The sequence below is a fragment of the Panthera pardus genome, unplaced genomic scaffold (genome assembly GCF_024362965.1).
Source record: "Panthera pardus isolate Hobbes unplaced genomic scaffold, ASM2436296v1 HiC_scaffold_25, whole genome shotgun sequence".
In the NCBI taxonomy this organism is placed as follows: domain Eukaryota; kingdom Metazoa; phylum Chordata; class Mammalia; order Carnivora; family Felidae; genus Panthera; species Panthera pardus.
Window position 1 is genome coordinate 24,661,464 of NW_026526821.1, and position 27,647 is coordinate 24,689,110.

Genomic DNA, 27,647 nt, shown 5'->3' on the forward strand with positions numbered 1-27,647 from the left:
GAGACACAGAATCCGAAACAGGCTCCAGGCTCTGAGCTGTCGGCACAGAGCCCAACGCAGGGCTTGAACTCACAGACCCTGAGATCATGACCTGAGCCGAAGTCGGATGCTCAACCGACTGAGCCACTCAGGCGCCCCTCTATGAAGCCAACATTAACTTGATTCCCAAACCAGACAGTGACCCCACTAAAAAGGACAATTACCTTTTTGATAATTTACCTAAAAAGGTGAAATATCCCTGATGAACACAGATGCAAAAATTCTCAACAAGATACTAGCAAATTGAATTCAACAGTATATCAAAAGAATTATTCACCACGATCAAGTAGGATTCATTCCTGGGCTGCAGGGCTAGTTCAATATTCGCAAATCAATCAATGTAATACATCCCATTAATAGAAGAAAGGATAAGAACCATATGATCCTGTCAATAAATGCAGAAGAAGCATTTGACAAAATACAGCAGCATCCTTTCTTAATAAGAACCCCCAAGAAAGTCGGAATAGAAGGAACATAACTTAACACCATAAAAGCCATATATGAAAAGCCCACAGCTGATATCATCCTCAATGGGAAAAAACTGAGAGCTTTCCCCATGAGATCAGGAACACAGCAGGGATGTCCACTGACACCACTGTTGTTTAACATAGTGTTGGAAGTCCCAGCCTCAGCAATCAGACAACAAAACGAAATAAAAGGCATCCAAAACTGGCAAAGAATAAGTCAAACTTTCACTTTTTGCAGACGACATGATACTCTACATGGAAAACCCAAAAGACTCCACCCAAAAGCTGCTAGAACTGATAACATGAATTCAGGTAAGTCGCAGGATACAAAATAAATGTATAGAAATCAGTTGCATTTCTGTACACCAATAATGAAACAACAGAAAGAGAAATCAAGAAATCAATCCCATTTACAATTACGCCAAGAACCATACCTTGGATTAAACCTAACCAAAGATGTAAAAGATATGTACGCCAAAAACTATAGAAAATTTATGAAGGAAATTGAAGAAGACACAAAGAAATGGAAAAACATTCCATGCTCATGGATTGGAAGGATAAATATTGTTAAAATGTCAATACTACCCAAAGCAATCTATACATTCAATGCAATCCCAATCAAAATTGTATCGGCATTCTTCTCAAAGCTAGAATAAACAATCCTAAAATGTGTATAGAACCACAAAAGACCCCAAATAATCAAAGTTACATTGAAAAAGAAAACCAAAGCGAAAGGCATCATAATCCCAAACTTCAGCCTCTACTACAAGGTTGTAATCAAGACAGTATGGTATTGGCACAAAAACAGACACATAGACCAATGGAATAGAATAGAGAACCCAGAATTGGACCCACAAATGTATGGCCAACTAATCTCTGACAAAGCAGGAAAGAGTATCCAATGGAAAAAAGACAGTCTCTTTAGCAAATGGTGCTGGAAGAACTGGACAGAAACATGCAGAAGAATGAAACTGGACCACTTTCTTACACCATACACAAAAATAAACTCAAAATGGATGAAAGACCTACATGTGAGACAGGAAACCATCAAAACCCTAGTGGAGAAAACAGGCAACAACCTCTTTGACTTCAGCAGCAGCAATTTCTTGCTTGGCATGTCTCCGAAGGAAAGGGAAATAAAAGCAAAAATGAACTATTGGGACCTTATCAAGATAAAAAGCTTCTGCACTGCAAAAGAAACAATCAACAAAATTAAAAGGCGACCAATGAAATGGGAGAAGATATGTGCGAATGACATATCAGGTAAAGGGTTAGCATCCAAGATCTATAAAGAACTTACCAAACTCAACACCCAAAAAACAAATAATTCAGTGAAGAAATTAGACACTTCAAAAGACACTTTTCCAAAGAAAACGTCCAGATGGCCAACAGACACATGAAAAAACGCTCAACATCGCTCATCATCAGGGAAATATAAATGAAAACCCACAATGAGATACTACCTCACACCAGTCAGAGTGGCTAAAATTAACAACTTAGGAAACAACAGATGTTGGCGAGGATCAGAGAAAGAGGAACCCTTTTGCACTGCTGGTGGGAATACAAACTGGTGCAGCCACTCTGGAAGACAGTATGGAGGTTCCTCAAAAAACTAAAAATAGAACTACCCTATGACCCAGCAATAGCACTACTAGGAATTTATCCAAAGGATAAAGGAGTGCTGATTTGAAGGGGCACATGTACCCCAATGTTTATAGCAGCGCTTTGGACAGTAGCCAAATTATGGAAAGAGCCCAAATGAAATGTCCATCAACTGATGAATGGATAAAGATGTGGTTTATATATACAATGGAACACTACTTGGCAATGAGAAAGAATGAAATCCTGCCATTTTGCAACAATGTGGATGGAAGTGGAGAGTATTATACTAAGTTAAATAAGTCAATCAAAGAGAGAATATGTTTTCACTCATATGTGGAACTTGAGAAGCTTAACAGAAGACCATAGGGGAAGGGAAGGGGAAAATATAATTTCAAACAAAGAGGGAGCAAACCATAAAAGACTCTTAAATACACAGAACAAACTAAGGGTTGATAGGTGGGCACAGGTGAAGGGAAATGGGTGATGGGCAATGAGAAGAGCACTTATTGGGATGAGCACTGGGTGTTGTATGTAAGTGATGAATCACGGGAATCTACCCCCAAAACCAAGAGCACACTGTATATACACTGTGTGTTAGCTAACCTGATATTATATAGAAAGAAAGAAAGAAAGAAAGAAAGAAAGAAAGAAAGAAAGAAAGAAAGAAAATATAACTAATACACCAGCAGTATACTTTTTTATTTTATGTAAATGCTGAAAAGGAAAGGTGACGTTGCCTTTCCTTTGATACTTTTTTTTTTTTAACTTTATTTATTTATTTTGAGAGAAAGAGTGCAAGCAGGGGAGGGGCAGAGAGAAGGGAGAGAGAATCCCAAGCAGGCTTGGCACTGTCAGCACAGAGACTAATGCGGGGCTCAAACTCATGAACTGTGAGGATCATGACCTGAGCCAAAATCAAGAGCCATTCACTTAACTGATAGAGCCACCCAGGCATCCCTCCTTTGATACTCTTATAAAGAACTCAGTGAGAGGCACCTGGGTAGCTCCACTGGTTGAGTCTTGATTTTGGCTCAGGTCATGATCCCAGGGTAGTGGAACTGAGCTCCTCAAAAGGCTTTACACTGAGCATGGTGCCTGCTTAAGATTCTCTCTCCCTCTGCCCCTTTCCTGCTCACTCTCTCTCTAAAATAAAAAAAAAAGTAAATTAAGTTAAATTAAAAAAAAAAAAAGGATTCAGTGAAATTAAAACATACATCCAAGTTCTCTAAACAATCCAATTATCAACAAACCGCACTATGAATTATTTTTTTAAACTTTTTTGCTACAGCTTACAAAAGGTACCATTTCTCTGAAATAAATTTTCTATTTGCCCTCACTTAATCGGGTAAGGAAATCAATTAGCCAATATACACTGTAAATGAATAATTAACAGGAATGTATGTCTGTCTCTGTATGTATGATAGAAGGAGGTAAGAAAATAGGGGCACCTGGCTGGCTCAGGTGATAGAGAATGAGACTCTGGATCTCAGGGTCATGGGTTCAAGCCCCATGATGGTTGTGGAGCCTACTTAAAAAATGGTAAATAAACAAACAAACAAATAAATATGAAAGAGGTAAGAAAATAACAAGAGGGTAAGAAGCCATCTGCATGTTCAATGCACTACCTATCAAGATTCCACGGGCATTTTTGATTAAAGTAGGAAAAACACTCCTAAAATTTATATGGAACCACAAGACCCCAATATCCAAAGAAATCAATGCAGGAGGCATTGTACTTCCTGATTTCAAGCTATCCTATAAAGCTATAGTAATCAAAACAGTATTGTACTGACATAAAAACTGACAAATAGATCAATGGAACAGAATTGAGAGCCCAGAAATAAACCCAAACATATAAGGTCAACTAATATTTGACAAAGGAACCAAGAAAATTCAATGGATAAAAAAACAGTCTTTTCAGGAAATGCTGCTGGAATAACTGGATTGAAAACACAAACAAACAAAAAAAGACAAGGGGTAGGGGCTCCTGGGTGGCTCAGTCGGTTAAGTGTCCGACTTTGGTTCAGGTCACGATCTCACAGTTTGTGAGTTTGAGCCCCATGTTGGGCTCTGTGCTGACAGCTCAGAGCCTGGAGCCTGCTTCAGAGTCTGTGTCTCCCTCTTTCTGCTCCTCCCCCACTCACTCTCTGTCTCGCTCCAAAATAAATAAATACTAAAAAAATTTAAACAAAACAAAAGACAAGAGGTGCCTGGGTGGCTCAGTGGGTTAAGCGTCCAACTCTTGATTTTGGCTCAGGTCATGATCTCATAGTTCAGGAGATGAAGCCACATGTTGGGCTCTGCGCTGACAGCACGGACCCTGCTTGGGGTTCTCTCTCTCTCTCTCTCTCTCTCTCTCTCTCTCTCTCTGCTCCTCCCCCACTCTCTCTCAAAATTAACTTACTACTTTAAAATTTTTTTAAAGACAAGAAATTTGAGTAAAACCACAGAGTAGGATTTTTTAACTTTTGACACTCAATTCTCCTATTGGTCTTTCATACTAACTTTCTAAAAAGTAAAATTGACTGTTCTTTGTTAAAAGCCCTGATTTCTTTCCATGTCTGCCAGCAATGATATTTTTGTAGCCCTGACACACACCTGAAGGAGATGACCCACTCCCATTAAGTTCTCAAGGTTCCAACTCTGCAGCAGTGGCCCACAGGGGTTTTAGCAAAGCCTTGTTCGTTTCTCTGCTTCAAGTGTTCTGCTCGTATTCTCTCCTAAAAGGATCCTTTCTACTTCCCTATATATTTTTTAAATAATTTCCTATATTTAAATGGTAACAATGCTTCAAGTACCACTTCCTTTCACAGAAGCTCTGGTCAAACACTGATCTTGCTTTCCCAACCAAAGTTGTTATCTCTTTTTGCCGTTACCATATACAATGGCATTTATTTTTTACACTTCAATTTTTATGCCCATCTTGATTCTATCTAGAAAGATGTTGAGGCAGCTTACAAAAAAATAATAAAAGCAACCAATACTATAACTGATCCATTAACATAGAATAAAAAATACAATGTCATTAAAGGAAATTGTGCAAAAAGCTTAGTTAGGTTTCTAGCATCAAAAGCATAGAAGTAAACAATGAATTATGAAAGGCATTTGATTCTACTCAACTTGGCACTTTACTCTTTATAAACTTATGCTTTCCATTTGTCTCATATATAATAATATATTTGCTAAATATATAACTTTTATCCATTATTCATGGTATTTGTTTTTATTAAATTGCTTTTGCCTTGTATTTGTGCAGTCTCAGAATTATTAGAACCAAGATTAAAAACTTAAACATGGCAAGAATTATGTCTTCTTGAGATGCATTTAGGCATTTATCAAATATTTTTCTTTTCTTACTGTAAGAATAATGATGGTAGCAAACAAGATAAGTGGTTTATGCACAGAAAAAAGTATAAAGGAATATAAACCTAAACCTAAAGGAATAACAGTATCACCTCTCAGGATTGAGATGATAAATAGGACCCTTCACTTCATTCTTTTACTGAGGTTTTTTTAAAGTTTTTTTTTGGTTATTGTTTGTTTTTGTAAGTAGGCTCCATGCCCAGCACAGAGCCCAGTGTGGGGCTTGAACTCACAGCCCTGAGATCAAGACCTGAGCTGAGATGAAGAGTAAGACACTTAACTGATTGAGCCACCCAGGCACCCCTATTTTACTACGTTTTTAAAAATAAAAAACATGTGTATTACTTATATAACCTGAAAAAGTAAAGATTTTTTTAAAGATTACTCCAATCAAAGGTTTAATGTTAAGCAGCCCAGAAAAAGTCCTAAGAAGCTGGCTCAATTTAAATCAGCTACTCAGGCTAGCTTCAGGATGGGGAGCAGAGGAAAATAATCAGAATCTTGCTTAACAAAGAAATATCAGTATCTTTCATTGAGAATCAGACATTGCTAAGGAAAGAGACTATAGTGAAGGAATTTCCAAAAATAAATTCTAAGATGCTGTCACATTATGAAAGTGTTTTTTAAATATAATTCAATCATTTTTAGGTTTTGAGGAAGATAATAATAAGGACATGGTTTGTAGCCTAATAGTCATCATCTAGAGGTGGATGTGAGATAGGTGTAATAAAAGATAAAATACCATACAGAGGATGGTAATTGTTCTAGAAGAAATAAATGCCATTAAAAGGTTAGAGACTGAGGTTTCACTGTGTGATACAGACACATGCATATCTGAAGAAAATCCAGTGACTCACCAAATAGTTCATGTATAAATATCTACAAAAAGACCATATGGAGCCAGACTGTGAAAGCTCTCAGCCCCGGCTAACGAAATTCCAAACTATAGCCAAACAGAAGCATTAAAGATTTTTGAGCAGGAATGTAACGTAAGTGGCATATTAGAACATTAGGAATATCAATCTGAAAGTGATATACTTGGTTCATATGGTTAGAGAGAGAAAGACAGAGATAGTAGTTAAATAATAATAGCAACCAAAGGATTTAAATAGACATTTCTCCAAAAAAGATATATACAAATGGCCATTTAGCACATGAAAAGATGTTCAACATCATTAACCACCAGAGAAATGCAAATCAAACCCACAATGACATACCACTTCACACCCACTAGGATGTCTATAATCAAAAAGACAACACGCACTGTCAAGGATGTGGAGAAAGTGGAACCCTCATACATGGCTGATGGGAATACAAATAGTGTGAATGCTTTGAAAAACAATTTGGAGAGGCGCATGGGGGGCTTAGTCGGTTAATCATCTGACTCTTGACTTAGGCTCAGGTCATAATTTGTGGTTTGTGAGTTCAAACTCATATCAGGCTCTGTACTGGCAGTGCAGAGCCTGCTTGGAGTTCTCCATCTCCCTCTCTCTCTGCCCCTACCCTGCTCACCATCTCCCTCTCCCTCTCTCTCTCAAAAATAAACATTTAAAAAAATGAAAAATAAAAAAATTTAAAAAATGAAAAGCAATTTGGAATTCCTCACAAAGTGAAACATATATATGACCAGTGACTCCACTCCTAGGTAGGTACTCAAGAGAAGTGAAAACACACATCTTTACAAAAACTTGTACACAAATGTTCATAGCATTATTCCTAATAGCCAAAAGTAGAAACAACTCAAACATACATCAACTGATAAAAGGATAAAGAAAATGTGGCATGTTCATGCCTGCAATATTATTTGGCAATAAAATGAAATACTAATGCATGCTACAATAAGAATGAACCTTGAAAACATGCCAAGTAGAAAAAGTCAGAAACAAAAAGCCATACACATTTTAGGATCCCATTTATATGAGATATCCAGAATAGAAAAACCTACAGACAGGAAGTAGATTAGTGATTGCCCAGGGTTGATGGTGGCTGGGGGACATGGAAAGTCTTCTACTAATGGGTAGAGGTTTTCTAAAACTGACAGTGTTGACAACTGTACAACACTGTGAATATACTAACAATCATTGACCTCTTAATGGGTAAACTGTGTGTATGTGAATTATCTCTCAAGGCTGTTAATGTAATACAAAACAAAAAACAATAGCAACTGCCCCAGACACCAATGTTTAATGGGAGAGGGGGAAAAAAACCCTACAGAATACCCAAGAATATCCTGAAATAAAAATGTAATTTTTATACATCTAACCATCTGTTCTTTCATTCATTAGGCAAATATTACTTCAAACAGCACCTGATATATAATAGCCACTGAAGATTTTCTTCTCTTAAGATTATTTTTTGGGGTGCTTGGGTGGCTCAGTAGCGAAGCATCTGACTTGGGCTCAGGTCACGATCTCACAGTTTGGGAGTTCAAGTCCACATCAGGTAAGCTAGAGCCCCACTTCAGGTGAGTACAAGCCCCGTATAAGATGAGCTCAAGCCCCACTTTGGGTGAGTCCCGCTTCTCTCTCTCTCTCCCTACCTCCTTCTCTCTCTCTCTCTCTCTCTCTCTCTCTGCCCCTTATGGGATTCTCACTCTCTCTGCCCTTTACTCACTTGTGCCCTCTCTCTCTCTCTCTCTCTCCCTCAAAAAAAAAAAAAAAAAAAAAAAAGGATTATATTTTTTATCTTAGGAAGAAAAAAAAAGTATACTAGTAGATCTGTTTAAGACTTACCAGTGATCTGAAGTTGTGATTTCATGGTCAGGCTACCCATTGAACCAAGCTGCGATCCACTGCCAGACATACCACCAACAGGACGGCAAACCTGAACATGGCAAAGGACACACTGTAAACATCAAAAAGTCCCATTAAAAAAAATATGTATGGTGCTAACCAGGCCATTTTCATATCTCACTGAAGACTGCACAATAACAGTGGCCTTCATATTGCTAAATTAAATTTTTAATTCTAGTATTCATCCTGCCTAACCTGTCAGCAAAATTACATGGCTAATCATTCTATCTTCCATGGTTTACTTTCTTTCCTTGGGCTCCCAAGGAACATTCTCTAGGTTTAAGTCCTACCTCACTGATTGTTCTTAGGCTCCTTTGACAATCTCTTCTGTTTTCTCCCCTCTTAATGTTGGGAGTATCCTAGGGTTCAGTTCTCTCTTATCTCTCTGTACACATTTCCTCAAAGATATCATTCAGTGTTGTGACTTTAAATGTCATCTATATACCAATGAGTCCCAACTTTATATTTCTATCCCAGACTTCATTCCTAAACTCTGAACAACTTTACTTGGGGGTATGTGAAAAAACCCCCAAACTTAACAAATCAAACTGAACTCCTGATTTTCCCTGTAAATTATCTCAGTTGGTAACAACTCCATCCTTTCAGACGCTCAGGCTAAAAACCTTGAAGTCATCCTGCCTTTTTTTATTTTCCTTACTATCTGCCAGCAAATTCTGTTGTCTCCATTTGCAAAATATGTCCAGAATCCAACCATTTCTCACCACCTCTACTATCAATCTGTTCAGAGCCACCTTTTTCCCCCCTGGATTAGGTCTCCCTGTTTCTAGCTGTGTCTGGCTTCAGTGCCTATTCTGAACACAATCAGGATGACTTTTAAAGTGTTCAAAATCCTGCAAAAGCTTCCCATTTTACTCAGGGTAAAAGCTTAGATCCATACCATGACCTTAAAAGACTATATAAGATGCATGCTCCCAACTTCCTGATCTTATCTCCTTCTATTCTCCTAATCTACTCAAGTACCTACCTCCCTGTTATACATCAAATATGCTAGCACATTCTAGCACTAGGACTTTCATCTTACTTGTTCTCTTGACAATATTACAGTCTGCTCCAATTCCCTGGTCATTTTTTTTTTCTTCTACAGAACAGATCACCTTCTGACATACTAAGTAATTCACTTGGTAATTATGTTTATTGTTTTTTTTCATATCCAAGTGGATTTTTTTTAACATTTATTTATTATTGAGAGACAGAGCATGAGCAGGAGCATGGGAGGGGCAGAGAGAGAGGGAGACACAGAATCCAAAGCAGCCTCCAAGTTCTGAGTTGTCAGAGCTCGACGTGGGGCTTGAACTCACAAACCACAAGATCATGACCTGAGCCGAAGTTGAACGTTCAACCGACTGAGCCACCCAGGCGCCCCATATTTATTGTTTTGAATCTCTAGGCTAGAATATAAACTCCATGTGAGCAGGGATCTTTGTTTTGTTCATTGATAAAAGCCAGAAGCCCAAAAATAGTGCCTGACACATAGCAAACACTTAAATATCTGTTTGATGAAATGAATTAAAAAATGGCTTTTGAGGGGCACCTGGGTGGCTCAGTCGGGTGAGCAGTCCACCTCTTAATTTTGGCTCAGGTCATGATCTCAATTTCATGAGTCTGAGCCCTGCACTGGGCTCTGTGCTGACAGCGATGAGCCTGCTTGGGATCTTCTCTCTCCCTCTTTCACTCTCTGCCCCACCCCTGCTCACAGTCTTCTCTCTCAAAATAAATTTAACAACAACAACAACAAAGACTTCGAACTACACTAAATGATTAAGTCTCACATATCTTCTTCAGTCTCCAATCATGGAAAAGGTAACCCCATGTGGAAACAGCATGATTAATATAACAAAGATATTATAACAAAGTCAGAACATTTGGGCTCAATTCCTGTCTATGACACTTATATGATACTACTTAAGTTATATAACCTCTCTAGGTCCCAGTTTTCTATCAGAAAAATGAGTATAACACCACGTCTACCTCACAGAGTTGTTGCAAAGATGATTATGTATATTTAAAAAATGCTCTGTAAATGTTATTTATCATTAATAGTGTTTAAATATCTTTACAATAAAAATCTGTTCTTAGGCTTTTGGGGACTGGATAACAATATTAGAAATATTTCAACTGGGTCAATGTAAAGATTAAAGTGAAATGAAATTTACTTAGCACTTTTTTACCAAGTACTATGTAAGAACCATAATATACAGTAAGACAAAATATCTTGATACTGTACCTATTGTCTTAAATTTTCATACAATTTTAGACTTCCATTAAAATTTTTAAATATCAGGGGCACCTGAGTGGCTCACTCAGTTGAGCATCCAACTCTTGATTTCGGCTCAAGTCACGATCCCAGGGTTGTGGGGTCAAGCCCTACGTCGGGCTCCACATTGAGCATGGAGCCTGCTTGGGATTCTCTCTCTCTCCCTCTGCCCCTCTCCCCTGTTCACGGAATTTTTTTAATTTAGTATCAAACAATTCTGGTATCTTCTCAAATCTGCCAAAATGAAATGGAACAATAATTCCCACTGAGACCAACTCTACAAAATCTAATGTTTTATTCCTTGCCTTATGAAAACGCTCAAAGCTAAAATTTTGGTCTTCACTATAGAAACTAGCTCGTTCTCTGTGGCCTGGTATGTGTATGTGTGCGGGTGAGTGAGTGTGTGTGTCAGTGTGTGCATTTTTCCCACTTCATCTTCTTTATTTAAATTGCCCACTTCAGATGTTTTATAACCTACAATTTATTAAAAGAGACCTTTTATTTTAAACAGGGAAGGCATACACCATAAATAATGTCATTAGTAGTCACCCAAAATATAAAAGAAATGAATTATAACACAAAAGCCTTAACACTGTTTTGTACAGGATATTCTGGTTCAAAGTGCTTGTTATACAAAGGGCCTTCCAAAGACATCATTACCACATTCTGTATAGTTATTACCTTCTCCTCAACACCCAAAAGACTGTATGCAACAGTACTATGACATCAAGACAAGTAAATCAAGAGAGAGCAAGCGAATATCCCGTGCTGATCTTATTATGCATGATAAGGTACTATTCTAGCTGCTGATCTATATCAACAATTTATTGCTGGAAAAATAACCTTTTTAATAGTATAGTGTACATTATTATTCTAAATTAGCATTAATTACAAAGTTACAAAGTAAATAAAGATCTCTATAGAAATAAAATATATTTTAAATTTCAAATTAACTTCATATAGAAAAGACTAATGAACGTACGGATTAAACACATTTTTAGGAACAGTGATTCTCTCCAGATAATTACAGATAATCACTGTGGTAGAATGAGTTGCTCTGCAAAAACATGCTGGTAATTGTAATAATGCATGTACTTACACATATTACTTTTATATATCTCTAAATACTTTAAATTCTTAAGAAGAATAAAAAATTACTGTTATGTATAATAGTAAAAAAAGAAAAACTAAAGAAACCACGTAAGTATCAATTGGTAACCAGTTAAATAAGTAACATTCATAGCATAGAACAGAATACAATGCAGACATTAAAACAAGTAACTTACTAATGACCAAAATGAAATGATTCCAAGAACATTTAAGTTATACAATATATACATTATGATGTCATTTTTGCAAACAAAAGTAAACTATCTATTCCTATAGATACATATAAATAAATGCAGGGAAAAGTACACATCTGACACTGGTCACAGTGGTTAACTTTGTGGAGGAGAGGAGTATATATAGTAAAGAAGGTGGTCATGGGGAACTTTGGTTTTATATGTATTGTTTGAGGTTTTTAAAAGAAAACATTTATCATTGATGATTTGTACAAGTTAAAAAACAGGCAAGAGGACACCTGGGTGGCTTGGCTGGTTGAGCATCTGACTCTTGGTTTTGGCTCAGGTCATGATCTCACAGTTCACGGGTTTGAGCCCTGCATCGGGCTCTGCGCTAACAGTGTGGAGCTGCTTGGGATAATGTCTCTCTCTCTGTCTCTCTCTCTCTCTCCCTCCCTCTCCTGCTCATATGTGCTCTCTAAATAAATACATAAATAAATAAACAAAATAAAAAACAGGCAAGAGACTAGATATAATAGATAACCTATACTTCCAGTCCCATGTTTTCTCCTGAGCTCCACACTTTTCATCTTGACCATTACTTACAACTGCCTACGTACACAGTTAAAATGACTAAATTAAAACTCTCTATACCTGGACACACTCATCTTGGCCTCAACGGCACCACCATCCACCCAGCTGCTCAAGCCAAACATATGGGCATGATCTTTCCCTCAACAAGTTCTAATGATTCTACCTGTAAAACATACCCTACTATATAGCCACATTACTCCTTCTCTTAACCATCCTAGTCTAAGCTACAAACATCCATCCCTTCCCTGACAACAAATTACTAGAAGTCATTAAACTGGTCTCCCTGCTTCTGTACTTGCTCCTGGCTCCTTCTCCCTCCCATCATCCTCCACACAGCAACTGGAGTCCTCTTTGAAAAATAAAAATTAGATCATACTCTACTCTGCTTAAATACTCAATAACCTCCTATCTCAGTTAAAATAGAATCCAAACTCCTTACCCTGGCTTATAGATGCCCCCAAGTCCATACTACCCATGCTAACTCTCTGACTTTACCTCTTATCATTCTTCCCTTCACCCATTCTAGCTTGCTTTCTATTTCTCAAACACACTATTTCATCCTAGCCTTACAGCTTTTGTACTAACTGTTCCCTCTGCTAAGAATGCTTTTTTCTGTATCTTTAAATAGCTAACATGTTCTTGTAGTCAGGCCTCAGTTAAATATCACCTCCTCAGAGATCTGTCCAGACTTATCCAATCTGAAGTTAACCATCCTATTACTTTCTATGACATCACTGAAAATTTTCTGATTTATTGACTCTAAAGTCCACAAAAGTAGGCACTTTATCCACCTTGTTAATCAGTGCGAGGAATACACTGGAAGTTTTTTATTGTTTTTTTTTAAGTCTACAATTTCAACTGTCAAAATACCTAATATCAAAAAGACAAGTGGGGTGCCTAGGTGGCTCAGCCGTTGAGCATCCAGATTCTTCATATCAGCTCAGGTCTTGAGCTCACAGTTCCTAGGATCAAGACCCACATTAGGCTCTGCACTGACAGCGTGAGCCTGCTTGGGATTCTCTTTCTCCCTCTCTGCCCCTTTCCTATACGCATATGCTTTCCCTCTCTCTCAAAATAAACATTTTTTAAAAAGCCAAGAAATAACAAGTATTGGCAAGGATGTGGAGAAAAGGGAACCTTTGTGCATTGTTAATGAGAATATAAATTGGTGCAGCCACTGTGGAAGGCAGTATGGAGGTTCCTCAAAATATTAAAAATAGGGGTGCCTGGGTGGCTCAGTCGGTTAAGCGGCCAACTTCGGCTCAGGTCATGATCTCGTGGTCCGTGAGTTTGAGCCCCGCGTCGGGCTCTGTGCTGACAGCTCAGAGCCTGGAGCCTGTTTCAGATTCTGTGTCTCCCTCTCTCTGACCCTCCCCTGTTCATGCTCTGTCTCTCCCTGTCTCAAAAATAAATAAAACGTTAAAAAAAATTAAAAAAAAATATTAAAAATAGAAATACCATATGATCCAGTAATTCCACCACTGAATATTTCCCCAAGAAAACTGAGAATATTAACTTGAAAATATATATGCACCCTTATGTTTATTGCAGCATTTACAACAGATAAAATATGGAAACAACCTAAATGCTCACCGGTAGATGAATGGATAAAGATGTGGTATATAAAAATACAATGGAGTATTAGCCATAAAAAAAAAATAATAAGATCTTGTCATTTATAACAGCATGGATGGTCCTACAGGGTATTATGCTAAGTGAAATAAATCAGACAGAGAAAGACAAATACCATATGATTTCACTTATATGTAATCTAAAACACAAAACAAATGAACAAAGTGTAACAGACCAATATATACAGAGAACAAACTGGTGATTGCCAAAAGGGAGGGGTAAAGAGGTAAAATGGGTGAAGAGAAGTGGGAGACTTCCAGATATGGAATGAATAAGTCATGGGGATGAAAGGTACAGCACAGGGAACACAGTCAATGGTAATTTAATAGTGATGTATGGTGACAGATGGCAACTACACTTGTGGTGTGCATAACATAGTATGTAGAGCTGTCAAATCTCTATGTTGTTTACCTGAAACAAATGTAACATTGTGTGTCAACTACATTTCAATTGAAAAAAAAAAAAAATTAAAAGCCCGGGGGGCCCAGCTTCCTCAGTTGGTAAAGCATGCAATTCTTTTTTTTTTTTTTAACATTTATTCATTTTTGAGAGTGAGAGAGACAGAGCATGAGTGGGGGAAGGGCAAAGAGAGAGGGAAACACAGAATCTGAAGCAGCCTCCAGGCTCCAAGCTGTCAGCACAGGGCCCAATGCGGGGCTTGAACTCACGGACTGTGAGCTCATGTCCTGAGCCGCAGTCGGATGTTCAACCAACTGAGCCACCTAGGCACCCCTAAGCATGCAATTCTTGATCTCAGGGTTGTGAGTTTGAGCTTCACGTTGGGTGTAGGAATTACTTAAAAATAAAATCTTTTTTAAAAAATTAATAAAATGTTTAAAAAATTAAAAATAGATACACAAATAAAATTCAGGGAGGCCTGACTGGCTCAGTTGGTAGAACATGCTTGAGCAGTCAGTAGGCATTTGGGGATTGTAAGCTCAAGCCCCACAATTTATATTCACATCCACTCTTTGTGTTGTACAGTTCTATGGATTTTGACAAATGCATAACGCCATGGGTCCACGATTAGTTTCACACAGAATAATCTCACCATCCAAGCTTTACCTATCCATTCCTCCCTCCACACTGAGAACCCCCTGATGACCACTGATCTTTTTATCTGTAGTTTTTCTCTCCTCCAGAATGTCAGGTAGGTGGAATCATACAATTTGAGGCCTTTTCAGATTGGCTTCTTTCATTTAGCAATACTATTAAGGTTCTTCCATACTTTTTCATGGCTTGACAGCTTTTTTTTTTTTTTTTTAAAGCTTATTTATTTACTGAGAGAGAGACAGTGCATGCAAGCTGAGGAGGGGCGTGGTGGGGGGGTGGGGGGATGGGAGGAGAATCCCAAGCAGCCTCCACACTGCCAACACAGAGCCCTATGCAGGGCTGGAACTCATGAACATGAAATCATGACATGAGCCAAAATCAAGAGTTGGACGCTTAACCAACTGAGCCACCCAGGTGCCCCTATTTTTTTTTTTAATTGCTGAATAATATCAATTGTGTGTTTGTACCACAGTTTATCCATTCTCCTATTAAAGGACATTTTGCTTGCTTCCAGTCTGGGACAATTATGAAAAAAGCTGCTATAAATATTCATGTATAAGTTATTTGTGGCCTTAGGTTTTCAATTCAATTGAGTTTTAACCCAGTAAGAAACTGCCAAACGGTCTTCCAAAGTTGTGCACCATTTTGCATTCCTACTAGGATTGAAGGAGAATTCTTTTTGTTCCATACCTTCACCAGCATTTGGTATTATTAGCTTTTCAGAATTTTGCCAATCTAACAGATGTACAGTGATATGTCACTGATGGTTTAATTTGCAATTCCCATATGACATGATGTTGAGCATCTTTTCACATGCTTATCTGACATATGGTAAGGTATTTCTTCAGATCTTTTACTCACTTTTTACTTGTTTTCACATTATTACATTTTAAGAGTTCTTTATGTATTTTAGAATCAAGTCTTTTACCAGATATGTGTTTCACAAATATTTTCTTGCAAACTATGGCTTCTCTTTTCACTCTCTTAACAGTGCAGAGGGTCCAAAATGTGGGTGTTACGTGGGGGATGGTTTCCTCCCACATGGTTTCCCATAATTCCCTCCATTATGGTTTCCTCATAATGCGGGAGCAAAAGGCAAGCTGAGGGCAAAGCACAAGCTAACACCCCCGCAACACTTCCCCATCAAGGGATATGTGACATTCCTCAGGCACTCAGGGCTACCCAAGAACAAAGAAAAGGGAAAAACAAATGGTTAACTAAAAGAGATCACAGTTATGCAGGACATGTGTCTACATCATTTTGCAACGGTCTTAATGATTCATAAGAAAAACATAATCTCCAGAAACCTATAGACTCAATTTTCTGGAAACTTAACATCACCCTACCCTCCATAGGATAGAAGATCTTATATAATCAGTCACTCCTCACAACCCCATTGCAGGTGTTTCTGCCCATGGGTCCCGTCCCTATGCTATAATAAAAACACCTTTTTGCACCAAAAACATCTCAAGAATTCTTTCTTGGCCGTGGACTCCACACCCGTTGCAACACTTCAAACCGCATCATTCACACCAACAAGCAATTCTCTGACACCAGCTGGGTGTCCTACAACTTCAGAGATAGTGTCAGATCCCACAGGTTAAATGATCAGTTCTACAAGCTCCCCACCACACTTCAAATGCTATATGCAAGTCCAGGTTGTCCCTTGTGCTTCTGACTAACCAGCTATAGATTGGAGGTTCCAATGATTATCTACTTGGGTTTGATTAATTTGCTAGAGTGGCTCACAGAACTCAAACTTATTATTATCATCTCCTAGGTTACTGGTTTATTATAAAAGGATATCACTCAGTAACAGCCAGATGAAAGAGGTGCATAGGGCAAGGTATGGGGAAAAGGTGTGAAGCTTCCATGTCCTCAGCCAGCGTACCACTCTCCCCAAATCCTCCTGCATTCAGCAACCTGGAAACTCTCTGAAACTCATCCTTTTACATTTTTTAATGGACGCTATTACACAGGTGTGGATGATTAAATCATTAGTCATTAGCAACTGAACTCCATCTCCAGCCCCCCTCCCCTCTCCAGAGGTTTTGGGGGGTAAGACTGAAAGTTACAACCTCCAATCACATGGTTGGCTCCACTAGCAACCAGTCTCCATTCTTAAGACAAGGTCTAAAAGTTACCTCAATAATATAACAAAAGACACCTTTATCATTCTCATCACTTAGAAAATTTCAAGGGTTTTAGGAGCATTGTGCCAGGAATAGGATCGAAAACCAGATTGTACAGGGCACCTGGGTGGCTTAATTGGTAGATTGTACAGGGCACCTGGGTGGCTTAGTCGGTTAAGCGTCCAACTACACAGCTCAGGTCAGGATCTCACAGTTCATGAGTTTGAGCCCCATGTCGTACTCTGTACTGACAGCTCAGAGCCTGGAGCCTGTTTCAGATTCTGTGTCTCCCTCTCTCTCTGCCCCTCCCCCACTTGCACTCTCTTTCTATCTCTCTCTCAAAAATAAAGACATTAAAAAATAAATAAATAGTGCCTTTGTGAACCAAGGGATTTAACTTTAATAAAGTCCAATTTCTAATTTTGTCTTTCATGGATTGTATTTTGGTGTCATATCTAACTATGTCAAATCTTTTGGTGTCACTCATTGCTGGAGCACCAAGGCGGCTCCGCTGGTGAGCGGCAGTGTGCGGTCGAGCACCACACTTGGTGTAGAAATTACTTTAATAAATAAAAATATGCAATAAATAAATAGTAACCATTGCTGATATAGAAAATGTTGGGGTTCAGAGCCAACAGCCAAGAAAGAATTCTTGAAACATCTTCAGTGCAAAAAGGGTTTTTTTTGTTTTTTGGTTTTGTTTGTTTGTTTTAAGCACGGGGGGGGGGGGGGGGGGGGGGAGGGACAAGCCATGGGCAGAAAAAGCTGCATGGGGTTGTGACTTTCAAGTTGGGAGGGGGTTAGGGATAGCCTAAGTCTCTAAGGAATTTTGGAAGCAAGATTTCCAAGACCTTGAGGTGCCTAGCTATTGTTAGGTAAACGTCATTTACTACTGTCTAATAACTCCTCAGTCAAAAGACCCTTCAGATGTATTATCAGTGGGCCATGAGCTTGGAGTATGATTACCAACATGTATCTTGGCAGGGGGAGGGGAGGTAGAGAAAAAGGAGTTTCAATAGGAATTTTTATATGTTAAAGTAGACTTACAGGTTCCTAGGGGGTCAGGCTAAGACTGCCTTTTGTCCTTAGCAAAGTGTCAACATTGAGGCCACTGAGCTACCAGAGGAAGGTCATTCTGCCTGTTTCAAGGACTTGTCAATGGGCTCTAAGTAATAGGGAAATTTAATTTTTTTTCTTTTGCCTTTGTTTCCCTCATCAATTGCTATCTCTTCAACAAATGGTGCTGGAACAACTGCACAACCATATGTAAAAAAAAATTAAGTTAGACCCCTACAAAAGAACCGTCGGCGCATGTTTTAACTGTCTGTAAGTTACATGAAGGATTGGCTCAGAACTTCTCTTGCCTTTGTTTTCCCTGCCAGGGAGCCTCCTTGGGGCTGAGATACTTTCCCAGGCAGTGCCTGTCAAAAGCATTTAAAATCAAATATATTAACCACTGCCACTTGGGGCAAGGGATAATAGATGGGACACACAACAGATATATTGAAAAGACTGGGAAGGGGGCACCTGGGTGGCTCAGTCGGTTAAGCGGCCGACTTCGGCTCAGGTCATGATCTCGCAGTCCGTGAGTTTGAGCCCCGCGTCGGGCTCTGTGCTGACAGCTCAGAGCCTGGAGCCTGTTTCAGATTCTGTGTCTCCCTCTCTCTGGCCCTCCCCCGTTCATGCTCTGTCTCTCTCTGTCTCAAAAATAAATACATGTTAAAAAAAAAATTTAGAAAAGACTGGGAAGGAAGAGACTGGAGAAGGAGACATTTGGGGGAATGAGAGCTTTGAAAAACTCCTGGGTATTATGTTAAATCTAGAAGTCCAGGAACATGCCCAGGTGTGGATGCTTGTTCAGGAAGGACAGAAGATCCTGGCTCTTAACTCTGGTTGACCTTCAGGCTCCACGCAAGCAGGAAGTGAAGTCTAAGACAGTGGCCATACATGACAAAGAATACAGACTACACAAAAAATTAGTTTGGAAATGTCACCAAACAAGCAAACAACCACCATAATGAGTAGCAATAAGAAACCATGAAGTGGAAGAAGAATCTGATTTCCAGAGTTGCCACATTTTAACAATTCAAAATTTTCAGTTTTTCATACTAGCAAACCAAATTCAACAGCACATTAAAAGACTTAATACACTATGACCAAGTGGGATTTATCCCTGGGTTGCAAAGATGGATCAACATATGGAAATCAATGCATTATACATTAAAAGAATTAAGGCTAAAATCACATTATCACCACTATAGATGTTTAAAAAAAAAAAAAAGCATTTGAAGAAATTCAATAGTCTTTCATGATAAAAACTGTCAAACTAGGAATAGAAGAAAATTACCTCAACAAAATAAAGAGTATATATGAAAAGCCCACAACTAATATCACACTCAATGGTGAAAAATTGAAAGCTTTTCCTCTAATACTAGGAATAAGACAGAATGCCAACTCCCACCACTTCTATTCAACACAGTACTACAGTACTAGCCAGAGCAATCAAGTCAGAAAAAAATAAATAAATAAAACAATCCCACTTACAATAGCATCAAAAAGAATAAAATACTTAGGAATAAACTTAACCAAGGAGATGAAAACTACAAAACACGGCTGAAAGAAATTAAAGAAGACACAAATAAATGGAAAGATATCCATTTTCATGGGTTGGAAGATTTACAGATTCAGAGCAATCCCTATCAAAATCCTAATGGCATTTTTTTTAAAAAGGAAAAAAACCCCTAAAATTCAAATAGAATCAGATATAACACCAAAAGCAAAAGCGAAATAAAGTGGATATAAATCAAAAGCTAAAACTTTGGTGCTTCAAAAACACCATCAAGAAGTGAGAAGTCAACCCACAAAATGCAATAAAATTTCTGTAAATCATGTATATCTGATAAAAGTATCCAGAATATATAAAAAAAACTCTCACAACACAAAAAGACAATGACTGAAAAATTGGCAAAATACCTAGACATTTCTCCAAAGAAGATACACAAATGGCCAATAAACACATGAAAAGATACTCAACATCATTAATCATCTGGGGCATGCAAATCAAAACCAAAATGAGATACCACTTCACACCTACTAGGATGGGTATTATCAAAATGACTGATAACAAGTATTAATGAGGATATAGAGAAGCTAGAACCTTCATAGATTGCTAATGGGAATGTAAAACGGTACAGCTACAATGGAATACATTTTGTGGTCCCTCAAAAAGTTAAACACTGAATTACCATATGATACAGCAATTCTTCTCTAGGTATATACCCAAGAGAAATGAAAACATATGTCCACACAAAAACCTGAACATGATTCACAACGGCATTATTCGTAATAGTCAGAAAATAGAAACAACCCAAATGCCCATAAACTAATAAATGGATTTTTTAAATGTGGTGTATCCATACAATCGACTATTGTTCGGCAATAAAAAGAAATGAAGCACTGGTAAAACCTGTATCGTGGATAAACCCTGAAAATACTATGCTAAATCTCAGAAGCCAGTCATAAAGGACCAGATATTGTATGATTCCATATGCATGAAATGTCAGAGTAAACTGATCTATAGAGACAGTAAATTGATTATTGGTTGCCTAGGGCTGAGCAGATGTGGGATTTGGGGTGAGAATTCACTGACAGAGCGATTTTTGGGGTAATGATGTTTTAAAACTGAATGTTGTGATCATTGCACAACACTGAATATACTAAAAGCCATTGAATTGTACATTTTAAATGGGTATACTGTATGGGATGTGAACTACATATCAACAAACCTCTTTAAGACAAAAAAATTAGGGGACATTTTTTATTTTTAAGCTAAAATATTTTACTATCAATGGACCATCACTAGGGGAAATTCCAAAGGATATATTTCAGGAATAAAGACAATGATTGTGAAAGAAAGTTCTGCAACTCAAGATACGAAAGTGACTAAGAAAGTGGTAAAATTAGATAAATACAAAATACATGAAAGAATGTCTAACTTGGGCATTTAAAAATATAAAGCTAAGGGCATATGGGTAGCTCAGTCAGTTAAACGTCCAACTCCTGATTTTGGCTCAGGTCATGATCTCACAGTTTGTGAGATGGAGCCCTGCATCTGTCAGTGAAGAGCTTGGGACTCTCTCTCTGCCCCTCCCCAACCTGTGCAAGCGTGCAAGTGCACATACAGGCACACACTCACTCCCCTCAAAATAAATAAACATTTAAAAATATACGTATAGGGGGCTCTGGGTGGCTCAGTTGGTTAAGCTTCCGACTTCGGCTCAGGTCATGATCTCACAGTTTGTGGGTTCAAGTCAACGACAGCTGACAGCTCAGAGCCTGGAGCCTGCTTCAAGTTCTGTGTCTCTCTGACCCTCCCCCACTGACACTGACTCTCTCTCCCTCAAATAAACATTAGAAAAATTTAAAAAATTAAAAATATATGTATAAAGCTAAAATACTGAATAACAGAATTAAAATCAGGAATGGAGATAGCTGGAGTCAAGTTCCAAGATCTTTGTATTGCTAAGCAAGGCAAAGATACTGATTAACTTCAGTGAGGTTAATATGCAAGTTAAAATTTCAATGGGAAGCAGTAAAAAATTAAAAACAGAATGAACAAATTCCAAACCAGTATGGAGAAAAAATATTTGAGAGAAAAAAAAATGTGTGAACCCAAAAGGCTGTAGAATGTAAACAAAAAGTAAATATGTGGAAAAAGGTCTTTTACAAAAAGATGATAGATTACACATGCACATCTGAATCCCCTTTCAAATTCCCCTTTCAAATCTACCAAAGAAATTTTAAAAATTAAAAAAGTAACTATAGTAAATGTCAGGAAAAATAGAAGTGGAGGTAACAGCAAGCAACTAACTACAGTCAACTACAAAACAGAGCAATGCTAAGTAACAGCACACTCAAGAAAGTCAGTTCCTATGTTGGTAATAGGGAAAAGCCAAGAACTAAGTTGTTTTACACTGAAGTGTCTTCAAGACACAGCAGGTAATTCTGGAAGTAGGGAGTAAATTTAAGACATATAAGCAGGATGGCCTGAAAGCTGCCTGTGATTCCTAAATCCCCTACTTCACACAAGACTTGGGGGTTTTCCTTCTAGAGACAGTAAAATAGAGCATCTCTAGAATGGGAGATGCCAGCCACAGTTAAAGGATGGACAATATCAAAAACAGGAGAATTAAAGGAACCAAACAGGCAGTGGATAGGATGAGTCTTTTTATGAAGTCCTCCAACTTCTTAAAAGGTTATCCACCAGAAAATCCTATAGCGAGGTTCTCTGTTAACAAGCTTCTCCTCCATACATGCACACTCAGAGCTCCCAGCCTGATTTTTAGTCTCCCCTCTTTAAACATAATAAAATACTAGCAGGCAATGTGAGAAGCTCCTATCATGAAGTAATGCCAAAGAAAAACAAAGAACACTTTTTAAAATGTATTAACATCTTCAGAGAGATGAAAAGATACTACATGCATGAAACAAAAATAGGATGCCATTAAAAAAAAAGAAAGAAAAGAAAAGAAGGAACATTCAGGGAAAAAAAGGAATTTGCATGAAAACAGTCCCCAGTAGGAACAGCCTATACTGTGGAGACAGGCTACACCAATTTTAGTCAGCTCAAGTAGTCTAAAATTGCAAGCTCTGTACATAGATTGTCAGAACACTAGAATAGGGATCAAACAATACCTACTGCTGCCAGACTGACAAAATAATTTGGTTGCCAGAGTATGATGTAGTCTTAAATCATCTTGTAGCTTTAAACTATTTTTTGGTCCTTGTTGGACTAACAAAACTCAACTGTACAAAAGAGTTTTCCATTCTTTATTTTCATAAATCTCTTTACATTTAAACCCCCTTTACCTAAGAAACTTTGCAATTTGGGAGAGGTTAACTAATATGATTTCCAAATACATTAAGGAAGTAATGTAGATTCTGAATGACAAATGTGGTCAATGTCACCTAATTAATAATGACCAGTACATAACATTAAGTAAGCTCTATTACATTCACTTTAGTTATTAAATAATAGAATGTCTTCAATCTGATGCTCTGAAATAGGGAGTTTTTCTGTAAAGGGCCAGGGAGTAAATATTTTAAACCTTGTAGACCATATGATCTCTGTCACAACTACTCAACTCCCTTGTAGTGTGACAGCAGCCATAGACAACACATAAAATGAATGAATGAGACTGTGTACCAGAAAAACTATTTACACAAACAGACAGAAAGCCAGATTGCTTCCATGGGCCATGATTTTGCTAACCCCCCTGCTCTTAAGTATCAAAGTGAAAAAACTAGGTACTATTTAAGAACCTACATACATCACCATTATGGCTAAAAAAAGGGAAATGTGAAAGAGGCAAAATTCCTTGAGACATTAAAATAAAACAGTTGGATATGAGTGAAAAATCTTGTAATTATTATTTATTTATTTTTACAGTTCCCTCTTTATCCCCATCACTACTCCCTTCATTTGGCTCTCCTTACACTACCATACTAATTTCAACATTTGTCCTTGTCTAGCCTCAATCTGTCCATATATACAATGTTGTCAGAAGGATTTTTAAAATGAATCCCCTACATCTCTGATGATCCTCACTTGCCTATTCTCTTAACTCATCTTCCACTCTCTCATACATACCCCATGCTTTAACCATATAGAATTACTCATCCTACCTCACCATGCCATCTGTTTAATATTTCTGTGGTTTACTTGTTCCTTCTGTTCAAACTTTGCTCTGCTCCTTCCTTAACTTCCTATTCATCTGGTCTTCTCTTATCCTTCAACATTCTACTCAAGCATTTCATCTGGTAGCTCTCCCTCGACTCCCAAGCAGAAATAATGAAGTTCTTCTCATCAACCCTGCTGCATGTTATCCAGGAGATATTACAACACAGTAATTAAATGTGCAGGCTTTGGAATCAGACAGATTTAGATCCACAAACTAACACTGTAACTTACTGTGGCAAACATGAACAAATTACTTAATCTATGAACCATTCCTTCTTCATCCATAAAACAGGGACAATTTTATTATAGTTTTGAAGAATGAGATAATACCACGAAGTGCTATAAGACAGTCTTAAAGCTAACAAGTGTTCAATAGCTGTCCCTTAATATCTGTGGCAAATCTGTCTCCTCCTTCAAACTGTTTTCTTAAGATCAGGGGCCATTCATCTTTACATGAAAAGCCAGATGTAATGCCTGAAGCATATTAATAGTACACCTTCAAATACCTGTTGAATTGATCAATAAATATGAAAAAGTTACTCAAGGTGTACTTTTCTATGACACTTCAGAAGAACTTGAAATTATGATATCTTTAAAAGTTTTAAAAATATCTATTATGATCCAAAGGACTCACCACTGTCTAACATTTTTCCAAATAAATGGGGGCACTTGTAACCTGTACAAAAGAGCCTCTATTTGTAAATAAGTGAGGTTACAAAGGGTGTTTTTGTTCTTAGGTTCATAATAACAATACAAAAGCAACCAATGAACACACACTGCAGAAAGTTTCCCATCATAATAGTAAACACCACAGATTTACAAAGATAAGGCTTCTGCCCTCCTAGAACTTAAAATGTAAGGGAGAGCCAAATATAAATAATTAGAATTATAGAAAATTGACACTGTGCTCCCTGTGCAAATAACGTAAGTAAGGAAATACAGGTTGTAGTAATAAATTTTGACTTTGTAGGGAGGGAAAATTTGGACAAGACACCACAGAAGAGAAACACTTATGGATGAAAAGGAAAATAGGAAGAGAACAGGAGATGTGCTTAAATTGGCCAACAAAGGACAAAGGGGAAAATGATACAACAGAAAAAGAATGGACTACAAAAATCAATGAACTGGGCTCTGTTGTTATAAATAGTAGAAAGAAACAAAACATAATTCACAAGCAGTGTGAATGTCTTCCTAGAAAACTCAAAAGACTCTACATAATACACCTAATAACCTAGAAAACTGACCAGTATCATGGACCAAGTGAAAAGCAGAAAACCTTTAAGTGAAAAAAGTAAAAAATGTTTTTAAAGCCAACTATTTTGGGGTAACTATACAAACATGTGAACATAAAACATTCATAACAAGGTAACACGAGAAAATGAAAACAACAACAACAACAACAACAAAACCTGGGTTGGCACCCTTGGAATTCAGATGAATTAAGAGAGAAAGAATATATAAAAAGATCTGAAAAGAATAAATAAAAATAAAAGGGTGCCTGGGTAGCTCAGTCCATGAATATGGAGCCTCCTTAAGATCCTCTCTCTCCCTCTGTCCCTCTCCCCCACTCATGCTTGCTGTAAACAAATAAATAAATATTAAAAGTTTAGAATATAAAAACATTTGAATTCTTGGCCAGTTAGAAGTCTAGACGCTGTGGCAGCCAGCCTCAAAAATGCCCTCCAATAATCCTTACCTCCGGATATTCAAAACTCCTGTGTAATTCTCCTGACACAGTGATACAGAGTTGGCCTGTATCTACATATTCTACAGAATATGGTAGAAACAACAGTGTATTACATCCAAAGCTAGGTCATAAAAGGCATTACAATTTTTGCCTTGATCTCTGGGATTGCTTATTCTGGGAGAAGCCAGCCACTATACTATGTAGACATTCAAGTGGTCCTATGGAGAGGCCCAGGTGAAAAGGAAATGAAGCTTCCTACCAAGAGCCATCACCAATTTGCTAACCATGAGTGAGTCACCTTGGAAGTAGATCTTCTAGTCCCAGTCAAGGCTATAGATGAATGCAGACTTGCCTGATATCTAACTGCAATATCAAGAGAGACCCTGAGCCACAACTGCTCAGCCAAGCTGCTCCCAAATTTCTCACCTGCAGAAACTGCAGAAGATAATACATTACTGTTATTTTAAGCCACTGAACCTTGGGATAATTCACTGCACAGCAACAGAAAACTAACAGAGAAGCCAAGGTATCATTTTGGCTAAGTGATAAGGTAAAGTAAGATCTTTGCTATAAAGTACATGAACAAGAAAACTTACACTGAAGTACTAACCTAACATGTTTAGAATCTATCCTGAAGTTCTTACAATTCAAATAGAAGGGTATATACTTATTTTACATTCAGTAATGATTTTTCTCAAACAGCAAAATAAAGGATAGGATGAATTATGGGAGAGTAACCATTTAATTTTTCATCCAAATTGGATTATTTTTGAGTATGAACAGGGACATGATAGAACACTGTGTCAATGGAAATAAACCAGAACTATACCAGGCAAAGCATAACATAAAGCCACCCTAATTATGGATGCTAGGTATGGAAATTTATATTGCTAAAATAAGGTGGTATAAGAGATAAAATACTAAATTTAGGAGGCTGCTATAAAACACAAGCATCACCATAATAAAAAATAACTAATTTGGTGAATAGTCACGTGCTGAGAACTTTTAAAGAATTCTACATGCAGTAATTCATTTAATGCAATCTCCTTGTGATGGGTTGAATAGTGGCTCCCAAAATGATACATCCACATCCTATTCTTTGAAACCTACAAACATGACCTTACTTGGAAAAAGGATCTTTACAGATAAAATTAAGAATTTCAAGATAACATCATCCTGGATTATCCAGGTAGACCTAAAATCCAACAACAATTGTCCTGTTAAAAGACCTACAGAGGAGAGAAGAAAAAAAGGCAATGTGAAGACAGGTAGAGATTGAAATTATGCAGCCCACAAGCCAAGGAACACGGGCATCCAGCAGAAATTAGAAAAGGTAAGTAAGGATTCTCCCTAGAGTTTTCAGAGCAAATGCAGCTCTTCTGACATCTTGACTTCAGAATTCTGGCCTCTAGGACTGTGAGAAAATAAGTATTTTAATAAAGTCACCAAGTTTGAGGTAATTTGTTACAGCAGTCACAAGAAATGAATACACTCCCTGTGACGTAGATACTACAACCTTTTTTACCAATGATGAGACAAACACAGAAATGTTATCTAATAAACCAGAAATCTGGGGGATAAGAATAAAAAATATTAAAATGTAATAAAAAAGCTGGTTCGGAAGTAATATTTGGAGGCTGGTCACGGGGATGGAATTTCCCCTCAAAATTTAGCTGAGCTTAATAAATGAAGAAGAAATGAAAGAATCATTATTCTGCAACCTAATGTAATAACTGAGTCAGGCAAGAATCAACAGATGATGGCACTTTAACAAATTTTTTTTTAATGTTTATTTATTTTTGAGAGAGACAGAGCATGAGCAGGGGAGGGGCAGAGAGAGAGGGAGACAGAACCCAAAGCAGGCTCCAGGTTCTGAGCTGTCAGCACACAGTTTGATGTGGGGCTTGAACTCACGAACCGTAAGATCATCATGACCTGAGCCAAAGTCAGACACTTAACCGACTGAGCCCCCAGGCGCCCCAAGATGAT

At 37.8% G+C, this 27,647-nt stretch overlaps 1 protein-coding gene across 4 annotated transcripts in view; it reads right to left on the minus strand.

Annotated features, from left to right (window-relative positions):
• ITCH (itchy E3 ubiquitin protein ligase) overlaps positions 1-27,647 on the minus strand; it is a 141,954-nt gene that overhangs the window by 89,820 nt on the left and 24,487 nt on the right. For 3 of the 4 annotated variants that reach the window (XM_053890331.1, XM_019458734.2, XM_019458736.2), the window contains one exon: positions 8,204-8,294. Coding sequence is in view for 3 of the 4 variants with exons in the window: in XM_019458734.2 (XP_019314279.1) it covers positions 8,204-8,273 (70 nt within the window). In the remaining variant the exon portion in view is untranslated. Of the gene's footprint in view, positions 1-8,203; positions 8,316-27,647 lie in introns of all 4 variants that reach the window. The other variant, XM_019458735.2, reaches the window with a different exon arrangement.